General features: G+C 37.4%; 1 protein-coding gene across 2 annotated transcripts in view; it reads right to left on the bottom strand.

The window, feature by feature from the left end:
* Positions 1-779: 779 nt before the first annotated feature.
* Positions 780-20,011, bottom strand: part of ELAPOR2 (endosome-lysosome associated apoptosis and autophagy regulator family member 2) — a 114,009-nt gene continuing 94,777 nt past the window's right edge. Inside the window, exons 18-22 of one of the 2 annotated variants that reach the window (XR_005724459.1) lie at positions 17,044-17,170; positions 11,875-12,053; positions 10,693-10,858; positions 1,960-2,345; positions 1,447-1,723 (exon numbers count right to left, since the gene is read on the bottom strand). Coding sequence is in view for 1 of the 2 variants with exons in the window: in XM_040260707.1 (XP_040116641.1) it covers positions 2,286-2,345; positions 10,693-10,858; positions 11,875-12,053; positions 17,044-17,170 (532 nt within the window). In the remaining variant the exon portion in view is untranslated. Of the gene's footprint in view, positions 2,346-10,692; positions 10,859-11,874; positions 12,054-17,043; positions 17,171-20,011 lie in introns of both variants that reach the window. The other variant, XM_040260707.1, reaches the window with a different exon arrangement.

The following is a 20,011-nucleotide window of genomic DNA, read 5'->3' as shown; positions in this document are numbered from 1 at the left end:
AACGTGATTAATTGGTTTATGCCTTTCAACATTACACTGAGCTTTGCAAAGGCAAGGCATAAAGTAAGTTTTATAGCCAGAATTCATCTGAATATCTTCCTCATAATATCTTCCTTCTGTCATACTTCTTCAGTGGTTGAAATAAAATGACAGTCCACTGGGATCCAAATGAAAAAGTCAGCTCTTTCCAAAGATGGGACTGAGCTGCCAAAATCTGTTTAATATCTAAAATAAGAAATAAAATAAATAAAATTTTCAATACCAACTATGTTTTCTGAGAGTTCATTAAAATTTAAGGCATTTTTGACATGTCAGAGATTTTAGTCCAGTGACAAGAGAAGAAAGACACTATCTGTGAGCAAATCCCAATTATCTCTGTGGCTTGGAACATACATGCTGAACACAGCAAAGATGAAGACAGAGGTGGCAGGTGATCACGTGGAAACTTCCTAACTCTGTCCAGTCTGCACAACTTTGCCAGGGCTCCTCTGAAAGGGTGTATTTCAAGTGTATTTTTATTCTTTTGTTTAATTTTTTATCAAATGGGGAATGGCTCACCAGCAGCATGGCAGGATAAAAATGAGCAATGCCAAAATAATTTCACTATAATGTAAGAAATTAAATGTAGAAAAGGTTTATGTAAAGCAATATCCTCTGTGAATTTCACAAAAAAACAACAAAGCCCACCTCACCTATACTCATGAATCCAACAGTAGTGACATACACAAAACAAACACTCATTCAACAATAACAGAATGGTCCACTGTTTTACCCACCAGTGAAATAAATTCAATTATTTATTTTTCCTTCATTGGCCACAAAACTAAGGATGACCTGCTGAATCAAAAATTACAAGGCATACCTCATTGACAGACGGGGGGCAAAACATTTAACAAACTTGTCCCTATGCCCTACCTCACTGGCCAATTACCAATCTTCTTAAAACTCTGGATTAAAACCTGTAAAGATCACTATTTATTGAAAACAAACAAGATCACCTTAGATTATAAATGGTCAGGAAACTCCCCTCTTTCCTAGTTTTAAAACAAGTTTACACAAAATTGGTCATACCCAGCTTCGTTCAAACTTCTTTCGACAAATATTCAATTCCTGCTAATATCAGTATAACCTGTCCATTAGAGAAAATACCACAATTATCTGGATCATTTTTTAATAAGAGCAACAATACTGATTTAATGGCTGCTTATGGTACAACAACATTCTTATTTTGAATACAGATATATGCAATATTCTAAAATTGAACTTCTAAGTAACTTAAAAAGAAAACTTCCATGGAAGTAACAATCCTTACAGTCTAGCATGTAACCTTTGATGCTTGACACAGGGCAAATGTACCCACTGCCATTTTCGGGAGGCCATACATATCCCAGTCTTGTTTTCATGATTTTGCAAGTGATTTGATTTAAAAAAAAAAAAAAGCTTTCCTATTCATTCTAAATTATACTTCAAGTATTACATAAATTGTTTCAAGCCATTTGACTTCTGTGATAGTGTCAGCTTGTTTTTATTAGGGGAAAGTCTAAGCTTCTCTTTGCCTTTTTATTTATTTTTTTAAGAATCCCACTTCTTAAAAAGCCCTTCTTACCAGTTCCAACAAGGATGGAATTTCAAAGGCGATTATAAGTTTAGATAACCCAAACACATGCTGACTCTTCATTAAGAATTACTGCTTACTTAGGCTCCTGAAATCAAGAAGGATACCCTATGGAAAAATGAAAAATCTATTGTCTTTCTTTGTTCATCATTTTTAATAGAAAACATGTTTAAAGTTTGGTCAGGGAAATAAATAATGGGAAAAATAACTGTACCTTAAAAAATTTTTCAAATCTTCCCCAAAATATAAACAAAGAAAAGACATACATGAGATCACAATGAATATGCTCACATCAGCCCTCCAAACACACTTTTTATATAGAATTTATAAAGAAGAAAAATTACCCATTAATTATACGGCATGCATCAGCAGTGCACTGGTGGGCTTAACCTTGGTTTTGAGTTACGTGTATATACAGATAAATCTCTTCCTGAGTTGAGCTTCATCTTCAGTTGAGACTCAAACCATTTGCTTTCTCATTTTTGGCAAGACACTTGACCATGTGATAAGGCAATCTACCATTTCAACCTCCTTCCCTTCTCAGTGACGTGGCCCTCCTCTGCAACATCGCCAATGTGCCGGATATGAGGACAGGCTCTAAACTATGGTTCTGTAAAACTAGAGAGTGGGTTTCTTTGTTCATTAGTCTGACACCTACAGCACTGTCTTTTCATATATTTGGAGATCTTGAGGATTTCAGTTGAACAGATTCAAAATGGTCTTCTTTTTCCTATGGATGGAAAATATAAAGACAAAAACAACTCATTAAAATTACAGTAAGATTTTAGGATCTTACCTACCCAGAAAGTAAGTTCTGAAATCAGTTCAATGTATGTACCAGCCACTCATAATTGGGATTTTACATTTAAAGGGGAGGGTAGTAGATGTAAAACAGATAGCATGCCTACCCCAAAGACACACAATCCAAAATAGAAGCAAACACATGACTGTAATAGATACCAAAAGATACAGCTGTGATCCTTATGAAGAAATTTACTGAGACCCTTCCAAGGAGGACATCTGATCTGAGTGTTGAAAGAGATGACCTATCCATGTAAACTGCAGATAGTAAACTAAATATTCTCAAGATAACATAGGGTAAATAATAAGAAAAAAGGAGAGCAGAAATAAAGAGAACACAAATAAGACATAAGATCATTTGTGTTCACTGATAAGTTTTAGGAAAATCTTTGGGGATCATGTTTACCAAAGATATTAAAAACAAGCCATCTCAGATAATAAATCAAAATTTGAATGCAAGTATATCATTGATGGAATTTGTTTTATAATGAATTCAAAATGTAATCTATTAAGATAAACTATTCTTTAATGGGGAGAAAAGGAAGTAGTGAAATTTCTCCCAATGTTTTCATTGCTAGACAAAGCTTTCCAAAGGCTGCTATAATGTAGTGGAGAAACTATGCTATTGAGGAGAATAAAGATGAAAAGAAATAGGATTATTTTAAAAGTAAAAGAAATATGAAGCAGATCAGTCCTGGGTGCACATGGATATGTGTATAAAACAGAAAAGTAAAATGAGAAAATAACAGGAAATAGATTCTGAATATCTGTCAGGAAGAATCAGTTTGCTTTTGTGTCTTCTCCCATTTGAGCAGGGAAGCCCAAGACTTCAGATCCACTTTAGGTCTACATGGTCAGGATTAAAGAAAAAAAAAAAATCACAATGCAAACCAGCATATCCCATTTCCCTGCCTCTGCCCAGGCAACAAATCCCTGGGAGAGGACCTGCAGGTTGCAGCACCCTAACCCACTGGTTCTAGGAGAATCTACCTCAAGTCTCACATATCCCAGCCTTGATTTTGTAGGAATAACCATCGATAATCCAAATATTTGTTAAACATCCATATGTTGCAGGAACAGGAACATGGACTAGACTTTATGGGATACAAAAGGCCTGCCCTCAAGGATCTCACTGTGTATTTACAGGAAAGAGCATTAGACATCAGCCATGAACTAGAAGGGAACGCTGAGGTTTTTGTGGCCTTGCTTTAAGAAGATTTGATTTAACCTGTTCCTCAGGAAGGGGAGGCAGAGACCTGTTGGTTATTCTCCAGGCAATGTTTCAAGTAAAACACTGGAAGCCCTCTATACAGTCATGTTTGCTTCACAGGGCTTTCATCACCATGTCCTCTGTACTCACAGGGGATTTTGCTCCTATAACTGATATGGTGGGATATATACATACATATGTGTATGTGTATGTGGTTAACATCACTAATTAACTGGAATCGCCTGATGGCAGGAATTCTATCACTTTTTAATTCCCATAAAATGACCCAAGGCCTCATACATCATTGGCTATCAATCAATGGTTGTGAAAAAGTACTGAAACACTAGCATGTAGAAAGAAAAAATTCTGAATTGGGACTCAGAAGATGCAGTTTCTAATTCCTAACTCACCCTCTCTTGGTAGGTCTCAGTTTACTCATGCATTAAATAAAGAGGCATACAAAATGATCTTTTAAAGCTCTAAATTCAAGAATCCAAAGAAAATCCAACTTCTCCCAGAAGTTTCTCCTTAGCTTGTCACTAAAGAATGTATTCTTTTCTCTTCCATTGTGCTCCAAGAGACCCTACTCAATATCCCTGCCATGTAACAAAAAGAATAAAACACCTAGGAATAAACCTACCTAAGGAGGCAAAAGACCTGTACTTAGAAAACTATAATATACTGATGAAAGAAATCAAAGACAACAACAAACAGGTGGAGAGATTATATCATGTTCTTGGACTGGAAGAATCAATATTATGAAAATTACTATACTACCCAAAGCAATCTACAGATTCAATGAAATCCCTATCAAATTATCAATGGCATTTTTCTTAGAAATAGAACAAAAAAATTTATAATTTGTAAGGAAATAAAAAGATCATGAATAGCCAAAGCAATCCTGAGAAATAAAAACAGAGCTGGAGAAATCACCCTCCCTGACTTCAAATTATCCGGTAAAGCTACAGTAACCAAGACATGATGGTACTGGCACAAAACAGACACACAGATCAATGGAACAGGATATAAATCCTAGAGATAAACCCAAACACCTATGGTGACTTAATCTATGACAAAGGAGGCAAGGATATACAATGGAGAAAAGACAGTCTCTTCAATAAGTGGTTCTGGGAAAACTGGACAGCTACATGTGAAAAAATGAAATTAGAACACTTCCTAAAGTCATACACAAAAATAAACTAAAAATGGCTTAAAGACCTAAATGTAAGGCCAGACACTATACAACTCTTACAGAAAAATGCAGCCAGAACACTCTTTGGCTTAAATCACAGCAAGATCTTTTATGGCCCACCTCCTAAAGGAATGAAAATAGAAATAAACAAATGGGATCTAATCAGACTTAAAATCTTTTCCACAGCAAAAGAAACCATAAACAAGACAAAGGCAACTCTCAGAATGGAAAAAATTATCTGCAAATGAAGCAACTGACAGGGGATTAATCTCCAAAATATACAAAAAACACCTGTAGCTCAATATCAAAAACAAACAAACACCCCAATCAAAAAATGGGTGGCAGACCTAAACAGACATTTCTCCAAAGAAGAAATGGCCATACAGATGGCCAGGAGGCACATGAAAAGATGTTCAGCCTCACTAATTATTAGAGAAACACAAATCAAAACCACAGTGAGGTATTACCTCACACGGGTCAGAATGGCCATCATCAAAAAATCTATAAACAATAAAGGCTAGAGAGGGTGTGGAGAAAAGGGAGCCCTCTTGCACCATTGGTGGAAATGTAAACTGACATAGCCACTATGGAGAAGAGTATGGAGGTTCCTTAAAAAACTAAAAACAGAACTACCATATGACCCAGCAATCCCATTCCTGGGTGTATTCCGGGGGAAAACCATAATTCCAAAAGATACACACACCTCAGGGCTCACTGCAGCACTATAAACAATCATCAGGACACGGAAGCAACCTAAATGTCCATCAACAGAGGAATCAGTAAAGAAGATGTGCTATGTATATACAATAGGTTATTATTCAGCCTGAAAAAGGAACAAAACTGTGCCATTCAGAGACATAGATGGACCTAGAGACTGTCATCCATGAGTGAGGTAAGTCAGAAAAAATAATATTGTATATTATTCCATAAATGTGGAATCTAGAAAAATGGTACAGATGAACCTACGTGCAAGGCAGAAAGCAGGCACAGATGCAGAGAACAAACATGAGCACCAAGGCGGGGAAGAGGGGGAAGGATGAACTGGGAGGTCGGGATTGACATAGATATACACTATTATGTATAAAGTAGATAACGAATGAGAACAGACGATCCAGCACAGGGAACTCTACTCAGTACTCCATGGGACCTAAATGGAAAGGAAATTTTAAAAAGAGGGGATATATGTACAAAAAAGATCTTCACAACCCAGATAATCATGATGGTGTGATCACTCACCTAGAGCCAGACATCCTGGAATGTGGAGTCAAGTGGGCCTTAGCAAGCATCACTACGAACAAAGCTAGTGGAGGTGATGGAATTCCAGTTGAGCTATTTCAAATCCTGAAAGATGATGCTGTGAAAGCGCTGCACTCAATATGCCAGCAAATGTGGAAAACTCAGCAGTGGCCACAGGACTGGAAAAGGTCAGTTTTCATTCCAATCCCAAAGAAAGGCAATGCCAAAGAATGCTCAAACTACCGCACAATTGCACTCATCTCACACGCTAGTAAAGTCATGCTCAAAATTCTCCAACCCAGGCTTCAGCAATACGTGAACCATGAACTCCCTGATGTTCAAGCTGGTTTTAGAAAAGGCAGAGGAACCAGAGATCAAATTGACAACATCTCCAGGATCATGGAAAAAGCAAGAGAGTTCCAGAAAAACATCTATTTCTGCTTTATTGACTATGCCAAAGCCTTTGACTGTGTGGATCACAATAAACTGTGGAAAATTCTGAGAGAGATGGGAATACCAGACCACCTGACCTGCCTCTTGAGAAATCTGTATGCAGGTCATAAAGCAACAGTTAGAACTGGACATGGAACAAGAGACTGGTTCCAAATAGGAAAAGGAGTCCATCAAGGCTGTATATTGTCACCCTGCTTATTTAACTAAGATGCAGAGTACATCATGAGAAACACTGGGCTGGAAGAAGCACAAGCTGGAATCAAGATTGCCAGGAGAAATATCAATAACCTCAGATATGCAGATAAGACCACCCTTATGGCAGAAAGTGAAGAACAACTAAAAAGCCTCTTGATGAAAGTGAAAGTGGAGAGTGAAAAAGTTGGCTTAAAGCTCAACATTCAGAAAACGAAGATCATGGCATCCGGTCCCATCACTTCATGGGAAATAGATGGAGAAACAGTGGAAACAGTGTCAAACATTATTTTGGGGGGCTCCAAAATCACTGCAGATGGTGACTGCAGCCATGAAATTAAAAGATGCTTACTCCTTGGAAGAAAAGTTATGACCAACCTATATAGCATATTCAAAAGCAGAGACATTACTTTGCCAACAAAGGTCCATCTAGTCAAGGCTATGTTTTTCCAGTGGTCATGTATGGATATGAGAGTTGGACTGTGAAGAAGGCTGAGCACCGAAGAATTGATGCTTTTGAACTGTGGTGTTGGAGAAGACTCTTGAGAGTCCCTTGGACTGCAAGGAGATCCAACCAGTCCATCCTAAATGAGATCAGCCCTGGGATTTCTTTGGAAGGACTGATGCTGAAGCTGAAACTCCAGTACTTTGGTCACCTGATGCGTAGAGTTGACTCATTGGAAAAGACCCTGATGCTGGGAGGGATTGGAGGCAGGAGGAGAAGGGGACGACAGAGGATGAGATGGCTGGATGGCATCACTGACTCGATGGACATGAGTCTGAGTGAACTCCAGGAGTTGGTGATGGACAGGGAGGCCTGGCGTGCTGCGATTCACGGGGTCGCAAACAGTCGGACACGACTGAGTGACCGAACTGAACTGAACTGAATGTATGTGTATAACTGACTCACTTTGTTAGTACAGCAGAAATTAACACAACACTGTAAAGCTGCTACACTCCAATTAAAAAAAAAAAAAAAGACTTCTACTGTAGCCCACATGGAGAAACGTACAAAACACACTAGGTCTCCCTAAGTGTGTTTAAAAGCCCTTGACCTTCCTGGACCTGAATGTTCACAGGCACAGAACTCCAGTAGATGAATAGAAATAAGGTGGAATTTCAGCTACTGAAAGGGACATACTGATTTGTGGCAGTGGAGGATCAACAGTGTAGTCTGATAATGAGGCACCTGGGAAGGAGTTACCTTACACCCTGAGAGATGCAAAGTTACCCTTTCACCTCCCTATGAAGGAAAATGTTCCACTCTCAAATTCTTGCAAGTGCCTTAGATTTAACAGTCTACTGTCTACCAAATCCAGCAGATGCTTTCACCACATTTTGGTTGCCATTCCCCCTTAAATTTAATGAAAAGTATAGAAATAGCTGGTATGGTGCCAGCTTCTGCCCCCAAATAACAACAATCGACATGTCCATTCCCATCATTCAATCATTCCATGGAGTGGACAAATACCACCCAGTCTGTGGCAGGGGCAAACAAGAAAAGCTGGACTAACTGTCCTCAAGCAGTCTCTCCAAAGACAAAGAGACACAGCTGTCAGAGGTGAATCAGAAACACTAAGGTTTTATAAGCCAGCAAGAAGGTCGCAGGCACTATCAACCAGTGCTGCCTAGCTAAAGAGATTCAACTTGGTGTCCCTGACAATCATAAATAAATACTTTCTTTCTGCTGGCAGCAAGTGTACCTACAGGACTATACTTTTTGTAAGAACCAGACATTAACTTCTCTCCTAGAAGCAGCATAGGTTGTACCCTAGGAGTGGTCCTAAGTGGTCATAATTTAACTGTTTATGAAAACATCCTCCACAGATCATGTAGCTCTTAGACAACTGCGAAGATCTTTTCAAAATCAGACTACTCTTGGTTAATCAGAGTAGATTCCTGGAGGAAAAACTGACTTGTTATTCAGTCACTCTATGGGTAGCTAATAAATTTAAAAAGATGGAATAAAACAAATGTATGAAATCATGCCATTTGCAGCAATGTGGATGGAACTAGAGATTAATTACTAAATGAAGTCAGTCATTAAAAAAAGACACCATATGATATCACTGATATGTAGAATCTAAACTATGACACAAATGAACTTATCGACAAAATAGAAACATAGAGAACAAACTTGGGGTTGCCAAGGATGAGGGGCAGGAGGAGAAGGAAAGATTAGGAATTTGGGATGAGCAGATGCAAACTGCTACGGAGGTTTGGATCTTGTTAGGAGACAACTCTCTATGGTTTTTTGGTATTTCTGCATATCTTGTGAATACAACACTGATTTCCCTTTGTTCTAGACTACCTTTTCAAAGTGAACGTGAAGCCGCTCAGTCGTGTCCAACTCTTTGCAACCCCATGGACTGTAGCCTGCCAGGCTCCTCTGTCCATGGGATTTCCAGGCAATAGTACTGGAGTGGATTGCCATTCCCTTCTCCAGGGGATCTTCCCGACCCGGGGATCGAACCCGGGTCTCCCGCATTGTAGACAGGCGCTCTACCGTCTGAGCCACCAGGCACTGGCACCTTTACAAAGGTCTTTATATAGAAAGCGACCTTTGAAGATGTTATATCCTTCCAGAGCAAAGGGCAAGCTCACGTACAGTCTTGAAAACAGTGTTTCCCTCTGGAGCAATGAATGGGGATGCTAACTGTCCAGTACAATAACAATAATATCTCTCTTTGGAACAAAGGCAGAGATGCTTGCTGCCCATTCTAAAAGATTTAGGTTCCCAAGTTCATTATAGGTTCCTTACCTATAATGCAGCTCTCCAAGAGTCATCTGCTGGAAGTGAGGCTTTGAAACTGGGATAAATGCTGAGGTTTTGGCTAGTGCTTCTGTTATGACCATTTAAACTGTCCTTTGTCTCTGATCAGAAATTCTATGTCTTCTAAAGTATCCATGAAATCATAGGAGGCTCACTTGTTAGCTTATAAGTAGGGTAAATTCTCAGCTCTTGACAATCACTGTACATTCACTGTCCCTTAGCAATAGTACCCTCCATAAACTAGCACAATAAGCAAAATCAAATAGCCATTAGTATAAGGAGAATAGGGCTTATTCATTTATTTTTAAATGACCCCCTATGATATATTTATGTACCTAAATTAGGAAATGATTACTAAAGCACTCACAATAAATGTAATCTTTGCCACATGCCCTGCCTGCTGAAAATCCTTTGAAATGCAGTTTCTTTCATGTTTCATTCTATTTTCAATCTTGCAAAAGTAAAGTGGCATGTTTTATCTTTTAAGTCAATAAAATGTGTTTACAAATAATATATAAGGCTTCACGTTATCTGTTTGGATATAGTAATCATTTCAAAGCTGATGAATGTGATACCATCTGATAAGGTAATATCTCAACATTTTATATAACTTTTATTTTCTCTAAATGAAACAATCTTGTTCTAAAACAAAATATATACATAAACATTGGATCATTTATTTACCTAAAATTGTTTTTGTAATACTATTAATACATTATCTTTGTACAAATTCAAATATTACAAAACCGTATTACTTCAAAGATGAAAGACACCCATTAATTAAAAACTCTCAAAATGCAGCTATCATTAGTAGTTTCCTGTTCAGATACTAATATAAATGTACATTTAATACAAATGTGATAGTCTACGGTTGCTCTCACTTCACTGACCTTGGACCTACTAACATATCAGTACACACAGACATCTCCATCTGTAACAGCTGAAGGACTGCACAGCATCCCACTACTTTGATATATGGAAATATATACTTCCTAATGGTGTTAAAAGTTGTTTCTGCTTGGTTAACCAGCAAAACAATACTGCAGTGATTATTCTTGTATTTACATCATTCTGTATTTCCAAAAGTATTTCTACCAGATAAATACCCACAGAGATACAGATATGTTAAATGACAGAGTTTGCAAGAATGTTACTGTTAGGTTAATATGGCCTCTTACTCATAAACACACAGTATTACCAGGTTAAAATTCTGCTGTTACCTTTGTTGCCAAGGATTTGAGTTTTCCCAGTAGGGACTGTTTATTGGAATACACAACTTCCTCTTCATTATCTTCTCCTTCCATGATAGCACAGCTGTCTGCAGCTGGGAGTTCACACTCTTTTGAGTTCGTAGTCATTACTAATTTGGAATATTTGTACTCCAGTCTAAGTAGTGGTAAATATATAAATAGATAAAAAGGCTGTTTAATATAAATTAATAGTTATTTGGGGTGGTCATACACCAGCTAATTGTCTTGGAGTAAAGTTGCTTCACCAACAGATTTCCTTCACCCATCACCATAACACTATGTGGTCTCATTAATCTACCATCTATATACCAATCTTTTCCAGAATTTCAGAGAATCAGTACAATATAGCTAATTCTATTACATTTATTTTACATCACATAAAGTGGCCAATTATGACAAACTTTTGAAAAACAGAGAAAATAAGAGGTATGAATAAATTTTCATCATTTACAAATATTTGGGAACTAATTAAATATGCAGTTTTCCAAAGTTTAGTTCATTAGATGAGAACATTATATATAGGCAAGTGATTTGGTCTTTACTACTTCTTTCACTCATTGCTTTCTATTTCCCACCTCAGATTATAACTGTCCTTAGATAATACAAAAAAGAACTTTCACAGCCCCCACTGACAGGTAAATCATTTTTTAAAAGCCCAATCATATAATGTATCAATATACAATTGGTAGTTAGACTGAATACTCAACTTCAGATTCTTGAAGTCCTGGAGTAAGTAAAGATGGTACTTGCCTATATGCTTAGTCTGTTTCTTTGCAAATATTTGCCCACAAGAAACTGAAAAAACAATGATGGGGCAAGAAGGCAGCAAGATGTCATGAAAATAAAATAGACACACAGAGAAAATCTGCCTTTTGCTCTGAGCTCTGCTCCCATCTACCTGAGTAGCCTGGAGCCTCTGTTCTTCTCTATCTTATAAAAACAGTGAGTCCAGTGCAATTATCTCTAATGTTCTCTAGTCTTTCTGTTATCAGAATAACAACCATTCCATTTGCCTTCTTAAAGACCTTTCCCATAACTCTTTCAACTGGGAGAAAATTCTTTTGGCTCTGGGAGAAATTGTTGAGTATGGTGATTAAGCCTACAATTTTCACGACAAAAGAGATTCCTCATTCTTATTCAGAGGTTACTTACTTCTGATTCTTTTTCCAGAAGTAGCAAGTTAGAGCCACCAGCAAAACAGCTGTAAAAGCTCCCACGCCTGCTCCCACTTTTAGCCAAAAGTCAACTGTTTCACAGGTTGACAACTTTTTCTCAGGCAAAGAAATTCCTTTAATGCACCACTTAGGCTCATTCCATACATATAAAGTTTCCTTTCAAAACACAAAGAGGACATAGAAATTAGATTTAGAAGGAGGAGGGTCTTGCTAACCCTTTATTGACAGTAGGCAGAGAGGATTATTCAGCTTTCATCTAAGCTGAAGCTCCACGAAGAGAGGAAAAAGATACAGAAGAGAGAGAATAAGGAAATGATGAATGAAAATGCAACAAGACCATGAACTGTCAGATCGTGTTTGCTTCCTTATAAGAAGGTTGAACAAAAATGACTCCCATTTCAGCTATTTTCTTCAAATATGTGATGAGCCCTGACTTAATCATGTTTTTAAATGAAAGCTTGGGTTGTTTAATATAACTAACTGGGACGGGTTTTACCCACTCATCACATAGGTCCATTTCCCCAAAAAGCCTCTCCCCTGATTAGCAGAACAGATCCTGGAGCCAGCCATACAGGCAGAGCATGACTGGCAGACTTAGGTGACTAGTGTGGGGTAGGCATGCAGAGTGCACCCCTTTCCCCAGGCAAAATAAGGAGCAGGTTATTCTGGGTCATTGCTACCCAGCTGAGGGACTTACTCTAGTCCTCCCAAAGTAGATGACAATTTTGCTAGGGCAATGTTTTCAAACTGCTCCCTGCAATCAACTAGTAAATAGTAAAATAAAAACAATGGGTCTCAACCAGCAATTTAATAAACAGATCAAATAAGAGATCAGAGACAAAAATCAGAGTACAGGCATGATTCCTTATATATTTCAACATATACAGTGACCAGTAGCAATTTGCATGACGATTATGTCCAGTGACATTAAATGACATGAGGCATTACATTTTTTACTCAGCTTGCCTCCTGAAATTTTCTGGTGAATGATGGTAACTTTATCTACACGCTAACAGAAGCATAACACCATAATGTTTAATTTCACACACTCACATACTTTCACAGTTAGTCTTGAAGTAAATGATGTGTAGGAGAATCCTATTTACTTTGAGGAAAAGTTTCAACAAAGTTTTGGTTGAGAACTTTTTAGAAAGGATGTTAGTAATTGAAAAAAAATTTAGCGTAACCCTTTATTAAACTTAATGTGAATAAATTATTTTTAAATAGCTCATATAATTTTTATAAGAAAGGTGAGGAATGAGGAGGCATGAACAAGGTTGAACTGCTGCCTCTCTACATGTCAATAATGACAATAAAGAGATAAATGTTAACTCCAGTCAGCAAACACTGATTTCAATTCAAGGATGTTCCAACAAGAGAAAAAAAAGGCTGTGAACGAGTTTATATGGTTGTATCACATAAGCTACACCCAAAGCAAATGGCAAGCTCTAATGTGCAATGATGGTCTTATAAACAAGCCATTAAAACTTCAGAATTAAAAAGATGCATACTTGTAAACCCAGAGATTTTAACTTCTCAATAAGCTCCTTATATTGTTAAGGAAAAATAAAGTCAAGCTATTGACAGAATTTCTAGTCTTTCTGTAACTTGATCATTCTATAAATTTCTTACTCATTCTATTAATTACAAAATTTTATCCCTACATTAGGGGCTTTCCTTGTGGCTCAGCTAGTAAAGAATCCGCCTGCCATGTGGGAGACCTGGGGTTCGATCGCTGGGTTGGGAAGATCCCCTGGAGAAGGGAATACTCCAGTATTCTGGCCTGGAGAACTCCAGGGACTATACAGTCATGGGGTCACAAAGAGTCGGATACGACTGAGTGAGTTTCACTTCCACTTTCACATCCCTACATTAAGTCATGTCTTCGGCAAACAAGAAAATGGCTGATAGAGCAGGTGAAAAATTTATTCTTGCAGCATGTAAGGATATTTTGTGAACAGAGTGAGATAAATTTTAAAACTTACCTCCCGGTAATAACACACTATCTCTTCAAATCTCTACCACTATATAACATTTAGAAGTAATGCTTAATACGTACTTAGAACCTGGTATGGATTTTTGAGATTCAATTTGATAAGAGCACTTTATCACAAGTCATGCAGCTCTTTTAGTTTATATCAGCTGTATGTGGAGGAACTGTAGTGTGTAAATTTAACTTCATGTGCATCTGGATTATACATCTTTATAAAATTAGAAAAACATATTCTCAGTCAATATCAAGTGCAAAACTATAAAGAATGGAGCAGACAATAGAAATAGAGCAGACAATATAATAGAAACACAGTAGAATTATTTAAAAATTAAAAGATACCCATCTCAACATTTTACAATCATTTTTTAATATCAAAAGGCTTTGGCATCCAAAGAAATCCATCCTTGTTCACTGACATAATGGAAGACGCAGGGAAAGTTGTCATGTGTACTGAAAACTCACCAAAGAACAGACATTTCAAAATATAATATTCAGAGATTGGCAGTAAACATAGCCACTTACTGCATCAAACCCATTTGTCTGCTATTGCAATGAATACCCTGAAGAAGGACATTTCATTTTTTTCTACTTGAAGAACCCTCTCATCTGGCAAATATTTTCAAATTTGACATCAAAACATAACAGAAAGGCATATTTAACTGATTTTAATATTTCTCAAAGTAAATTTGGAACTGTAGGGGGAGTTACATACCTCAACACATCAAACACAACAAAGTGTTCCAAAAGGTATTATCCTTAAAGCAAAACCAAACATTTAAAAAGCATCACCTCACAACTCTCTTTCAATCATTCTTATAAGATGTTGAACAGAGGTTTTTCTTAATGAAGATAGTTTGAACAAGATAAAATTAGAGAAATAGTTGCCTCCCCATTGTCTCAAACTTATAATCACTACCTTCCAGAAGAGAAATATTAAATATTGAAGAGTGTTTGGATAAAAGGTCATTTGGCTTCTCAAAACTCCTGAATTAAACTTGGTGGCCAAAGAAAGGAATGCATCTTTTATTTTTCACTTACTCTTAAAAAAAATAATTATAAGGTAGGAAGTTTATAATAATTCTAGAGAAAAGATAAAGATTAATTTCCACTGTGAAGCATAAAAATGTATCATTATTATTATGAGGATTAAAAAGAAACCATTTTTTGAGATTGAAATTTTTATCTTTGACCCACTTACAAAGGTTTAAAGGAAACTGGCTCAGCCATGCCTAAGATATTTGAGCAGTGTTGGCTCTGTTGCTCTGAGCTGGTGTGAGCTATCAACAAGTAAACACACTTACTGAATTAAGTATTTCCTAATTTTTGGTTTAGTGTTATCTATTTGGAGATGTCTCCATTTTGTATTAACATATTAATGAAACATATTTTGTACTATTATGCCTATGCTCGATTAGAATAAAATATTAAAGTAAGTATTGTTTCATAAAACAATTTTATTTTTAGGCATATCTCTATGTTTCTGAGTTTGTGTCTATTTCCTAGGCTTGATGTAGCATGTATTTCTTACTATAGGTTCACTGTCATTCAAAAATGGAAAATACCAGTTTAGAGAATAGTTCTCAATGTTTTGTTTTGTTTTGTTTTCCTTAGAGGTGGAAACTACTGCTTCCAAATATGCTGAGTGTATGGGACTGGGTGGGGGCATTCCGATTTCTTCTCCCACTTGGACCCTCCAACCTACCAACTACAAGCTCTTTAAGAGTTTCCTGGATAGAACAGCTGGCCTCTCTGATCACCGTCCACAGTGAGTACCCTAGCATGCTCCATGCTGACCTGAAAGTCAGTTCTATCCCATCTACCTGGTGTGCTGTGTTCTTTGCTGAGTCACTTAGTAGTGTCCTACTCATGCGACCCCACTGACTATATAGCCCACCAGGCTCCTCTGTCCGTGGGGATTCTCCACGCAAGAATACTGGAATGGGTTGCCATGCCCTCCAATCCCACTGGAATCTCTGGTCCTCTGATGTCCATTTTCCAATAGGGTCCTCACCACTGGTACTGATGAATCCCCTCATCTGTGCTTCTTCAGTGTAATTTCAATGGAATTTAGAGAGGATGAAGTAGTAAGTAAGTCATTTTGAAAGAGGAAAAGTGTGCTTTTATATAGTACTAGTCAAAGCTGGTATAGTGAAGTGGGTGCTCTCAAACATCATATTAATATAAGAGCAAATTGATGTAACCAAAGCAATTTATTAATAGTATAATAAGTATCAAGAACCTTAATAATGGCCATATCTTTCTAGCAATAAACTCTAAGGAGAGAATCAAATGTCTAACAAAGACATTCACTATACAGTTATTTACAAAAAGATGGTTTTCAATTTTTTCTTAAATGTTCAACAGGGGAATTATCAAATTCCAAATTGCATACATAATAGAATCAAGTGAAGTGAAGTTGCTCAGTCGTGTCTGACTCTTTGCGACCCCATAGACTGGGGCCTACCAGGCTCCTCTGTCCATGGGATTTTCTAGGCAATAGTCCTGGAGTGGATTGCCATTTCCTTCTCCAGGGGATCTTCCCAACCCAGGGCTCAAACCCGGGTCTCCCACATTGTAGACAGACGCTTTACCGTCTGAGCCACCAGGGAATATTTCTCTATAAAAAAAAGTCATTTTTTAAAAAATTAATGACAAGGGAAATATATTAAATGTATAAAGAAAACAAAATAGAATCCTAACTTTACTTTTAAAAAACAAGTAAGTGAATGCAGAGAAAACATAGCGTAGGATCTTGATTAACGTGTGTGTGTGCGTGCACATAAGATTTACTCTTTATATATGCTTCTTGTGGAGTCAGTTTTATCATCCTCATCTTAATTATACCTATAACTGCATTCTATAAGCTATATCTTGGATTCATTATATCATTTCTTTATGATCTCGGTAAATACCCATAGTCTACAACCCCTTTGTATAATTTATTTTCCCAATTCCAGTACACATCTTCAGCTACCTCAGCATACAGAAGTATAGGTATCAAACTTTATTTTAGATATATATTAATGCCTCATTAAGTTAACTATAAGCTTTAGCCACACTACTGAATCTAAATGTCTCTGATGTAAATGTGATACTGGACTAAACCATTGTATCTTCAATGACACAGTTCTGCTTAGACAGTTTGCCCCTTACCTGAAATCCTCTCTTACAGGCACCCTCAATCTCATGGAAGTCATGTTCAGTGCACAGAGGGCAAGCTTCCACACTCTCCCACAGGAAATAGAATGTACATCCATCACAGGTGCCTGCTGGACACTTGCTGAAATAAATCATGGAAAACAACAAAACCAACAACTTTTGTAACACAGTCAATTGAGTCCAATCAACATTTGAGCACATACTGCACACTGGGAAGCAATACATAGATGCAGAGGAAACACATGGAAAAAAATCTCAAGGAGACACCAGCACCACTAGATACCACTCTGCACCAACCAGGATAGCTGGAATCAAAAGTTGGGAGGTTGCTGGCAATTGCAATCTTTACACTCTGCTGATGGGAGTATAAAATGGTGCAACTTTGGAAGAAACTGGCAGTTTCTCACACAATTAAACAGAATTATCATGATTCAGCAATTCTACTCTTAGGGAAATACCCAAAAGAAATAAAAATGCTATCTCCACACAAAAACTTGTACATGAATGTTCCTAACAGCATTATTCATAATATCCAAAAGGTGGCAACAATGAAAACGTCCATCAGCAGATGAATGGATGAACAAAACATGGTATACCCATAAAATGAATTATTACTCCACCTTAAAAAGGAATGCAGTACTGATGCATGCCCCTACTTGAATGAACTTCAAAGATATTATGCATAGTGACTGAAGCAAATAAAAATTCCACATTTTTTATGATGTTATCCAGATTTAAGTCCATAATAGGAAGCTCTATAAAACATCTGAAAATGGGTTAGTGATTGCTTAGAGTTAGGAACCACTTACTAGGTTTAAGGAGATAATAGCTAAAGGGTATGGGATTTCTTTGTGAAATGATGAAGAGGTTCTAGAATTGGCTAGGCTGATGGTTGCACACTCAGAATATACAATAACTACTGAAGTGTATGTTTTCAATGAGTGAATTGTAATGGTGTGTGCATTATATCTCTATAAAGTTGTGTTTTTTTTCTTTTTAATTTAAAGGAGAAATAGGCACAGGTAATGACCAAAAAAAAAGCTCTGAAGAAGTTTATGGGTGAAAGTGATGCCTGAGCCATGTCTAGAATATTCTAGATAGGAGTTAGAATAAAAGGGATGGACGCAAGGGAATTCCTGCCATAGGAACGGAATGGTAAGTGAATCGGAGCAAAAGTGCAAGCAGGTCTTGTGATGGGAGCTTCAAGACCAAGGCAGTGACTGAGTACTGGGCATATGGGCACTAGGTGGTGAAGGAGGTTTGCAGTTTCTGTTTAAGGTAATTGCACAGAAGTGAGGTGGTTTAGAGAACAGAAAGACACAGAGGTCCATGGTCTGCAGAGGGTAGGGGAAAGACATACAAACAAACTTGTCTAATGTTAAAAAAAAAAAAAAACAAAACACCACCAGTCAACACACAGCTCAGTGATGTAAATGGTTCTGCAATCCTGGGTTTCCTCAGTCTGAGGATGACTTCCTTTGACAAGAGGCACTCAGTGATGATGAATAAGGCTTGGACCCAGATGAGGGATTGCACTGAACCAACCATCAGGCAGGACCTGAACGCAGACTTTAAAATCCTACTTTCTGGTGGGTATGCCTTTTACGTCAACTCATCTCTTTCATTTTAAGGACAGATACACATGGCATAGCTCAAAAATTAACGTGCTGTTACTGGATACAGAATTCTTACTGACTGAAGCAAGAGACTATTCAGAAAGATTCTAATAGGAATGACTATTTTGTTCATGAATTCATTAAAGCCAGGGGAACATAGTTCCCTCAACTTGTGTGCCGCACTCCCCTTAAGTTAAGCTGTGTAAATATAAGGCACTGCCCTGAAAATCTCCTTCAGACCTTAGCTTGTGCAAAGTGCAGGTGCCCTGAAACAGCCCATAGCAAAACAAGAGACACACAATAATACAGAGAATCCAAAAAACACCCCTTTTTAAGTTTTCATTTCAAATGCCTTTCTGGTGATTCACTATCCAAAACTTCAGTCTATCAGAAAGGTAAAACTTCATACTATTAGTTAACTAAATGTATTCTGAAAAAGTGAAAGTGTTACTCAGTTGTGCCCAACTCTTTTGTGACCCCATGGACTGTAGTGGGCCAGGCTTCTCGGTCCATGGAATTCTCCAGCCAAGAATACTGGAGTAGGTTGCCATTCCCTTCTCCAGGGGATCTTCCTGACCCAGGGATCAAACTGGGTCTCCCATAGTGCAAGCAGAATCTTTACCATCTGGGCCACCAGGAAATGCATTCTAAGGTACCCTACTATGAACACTGAAACAAAGTCACATGCCTGATAACTGATGCATTTTTATATGTCTGTCTTTCCAAAGTGTCTGTGTGCTGTAGACTAGGTGGACATGGGTGGGATGTAAAAACAGCAACGTTCTATATGACATGCTTCAGAAACAGAGGCCCAGGCTTGAAACAGCTATGAACAATGGTGAATAGTGCCTCTTCGGAAAAATGACTTGACTCTCTCACTTGCTTTAATTTCTCTTTTTATAAAAAGGGAATAATAAATACATTCAGAATAAAAAATATAGAGAGATTTTTTTAAAAAACAGGAAATTACAATAGACAAAAACCATGCCACCTAAAAAGTTATCCCTACCCTCTACCTTCCAGATCAGTAAAAGCAACTTAAAATTGTTCTTTTGAAAAAAACTGGGTAACCAATTGGAGAAATTCTTCAAGAACACAATTATTATATGCATAACAATGATTTACAACTTTCAAAATAATTACAGTTTTCTGATCAGTTAGCACAAATTACCAAGAGGCTTTCCTGTTCAAATCTTTTCTCCTAGAATTATTTTCTACTTTATCTTTCCAACACAGCAAAACTTTAAAAGGAGGAAAAAAATGTTTCTATTGGGAAAATGAAAGAGTAAGTCTGCTAAAGTTTGAAAAAAAGAACTCAACAAAAGAAAAGGAGAAAATTAATCAAA

This window comes from Oryx dammah, unplaced genomic scaffold (genome assembly GCF_014754425.2).
Source record: "Oryx dammah isolate SB20612 unplaced genomic scaffold, SCBI_Odam_1.1 HiC_scaffold_18, whole genome shotgun sequence".
NCBI lineage: Eukaryota > Metazoa > Chordata > Mammalia > Artiodactyla > Bovidae > Oryx > Oryx dammah.
This window is presented reverse-complemented; position numbering and strand designations above follow the sequence as displayed.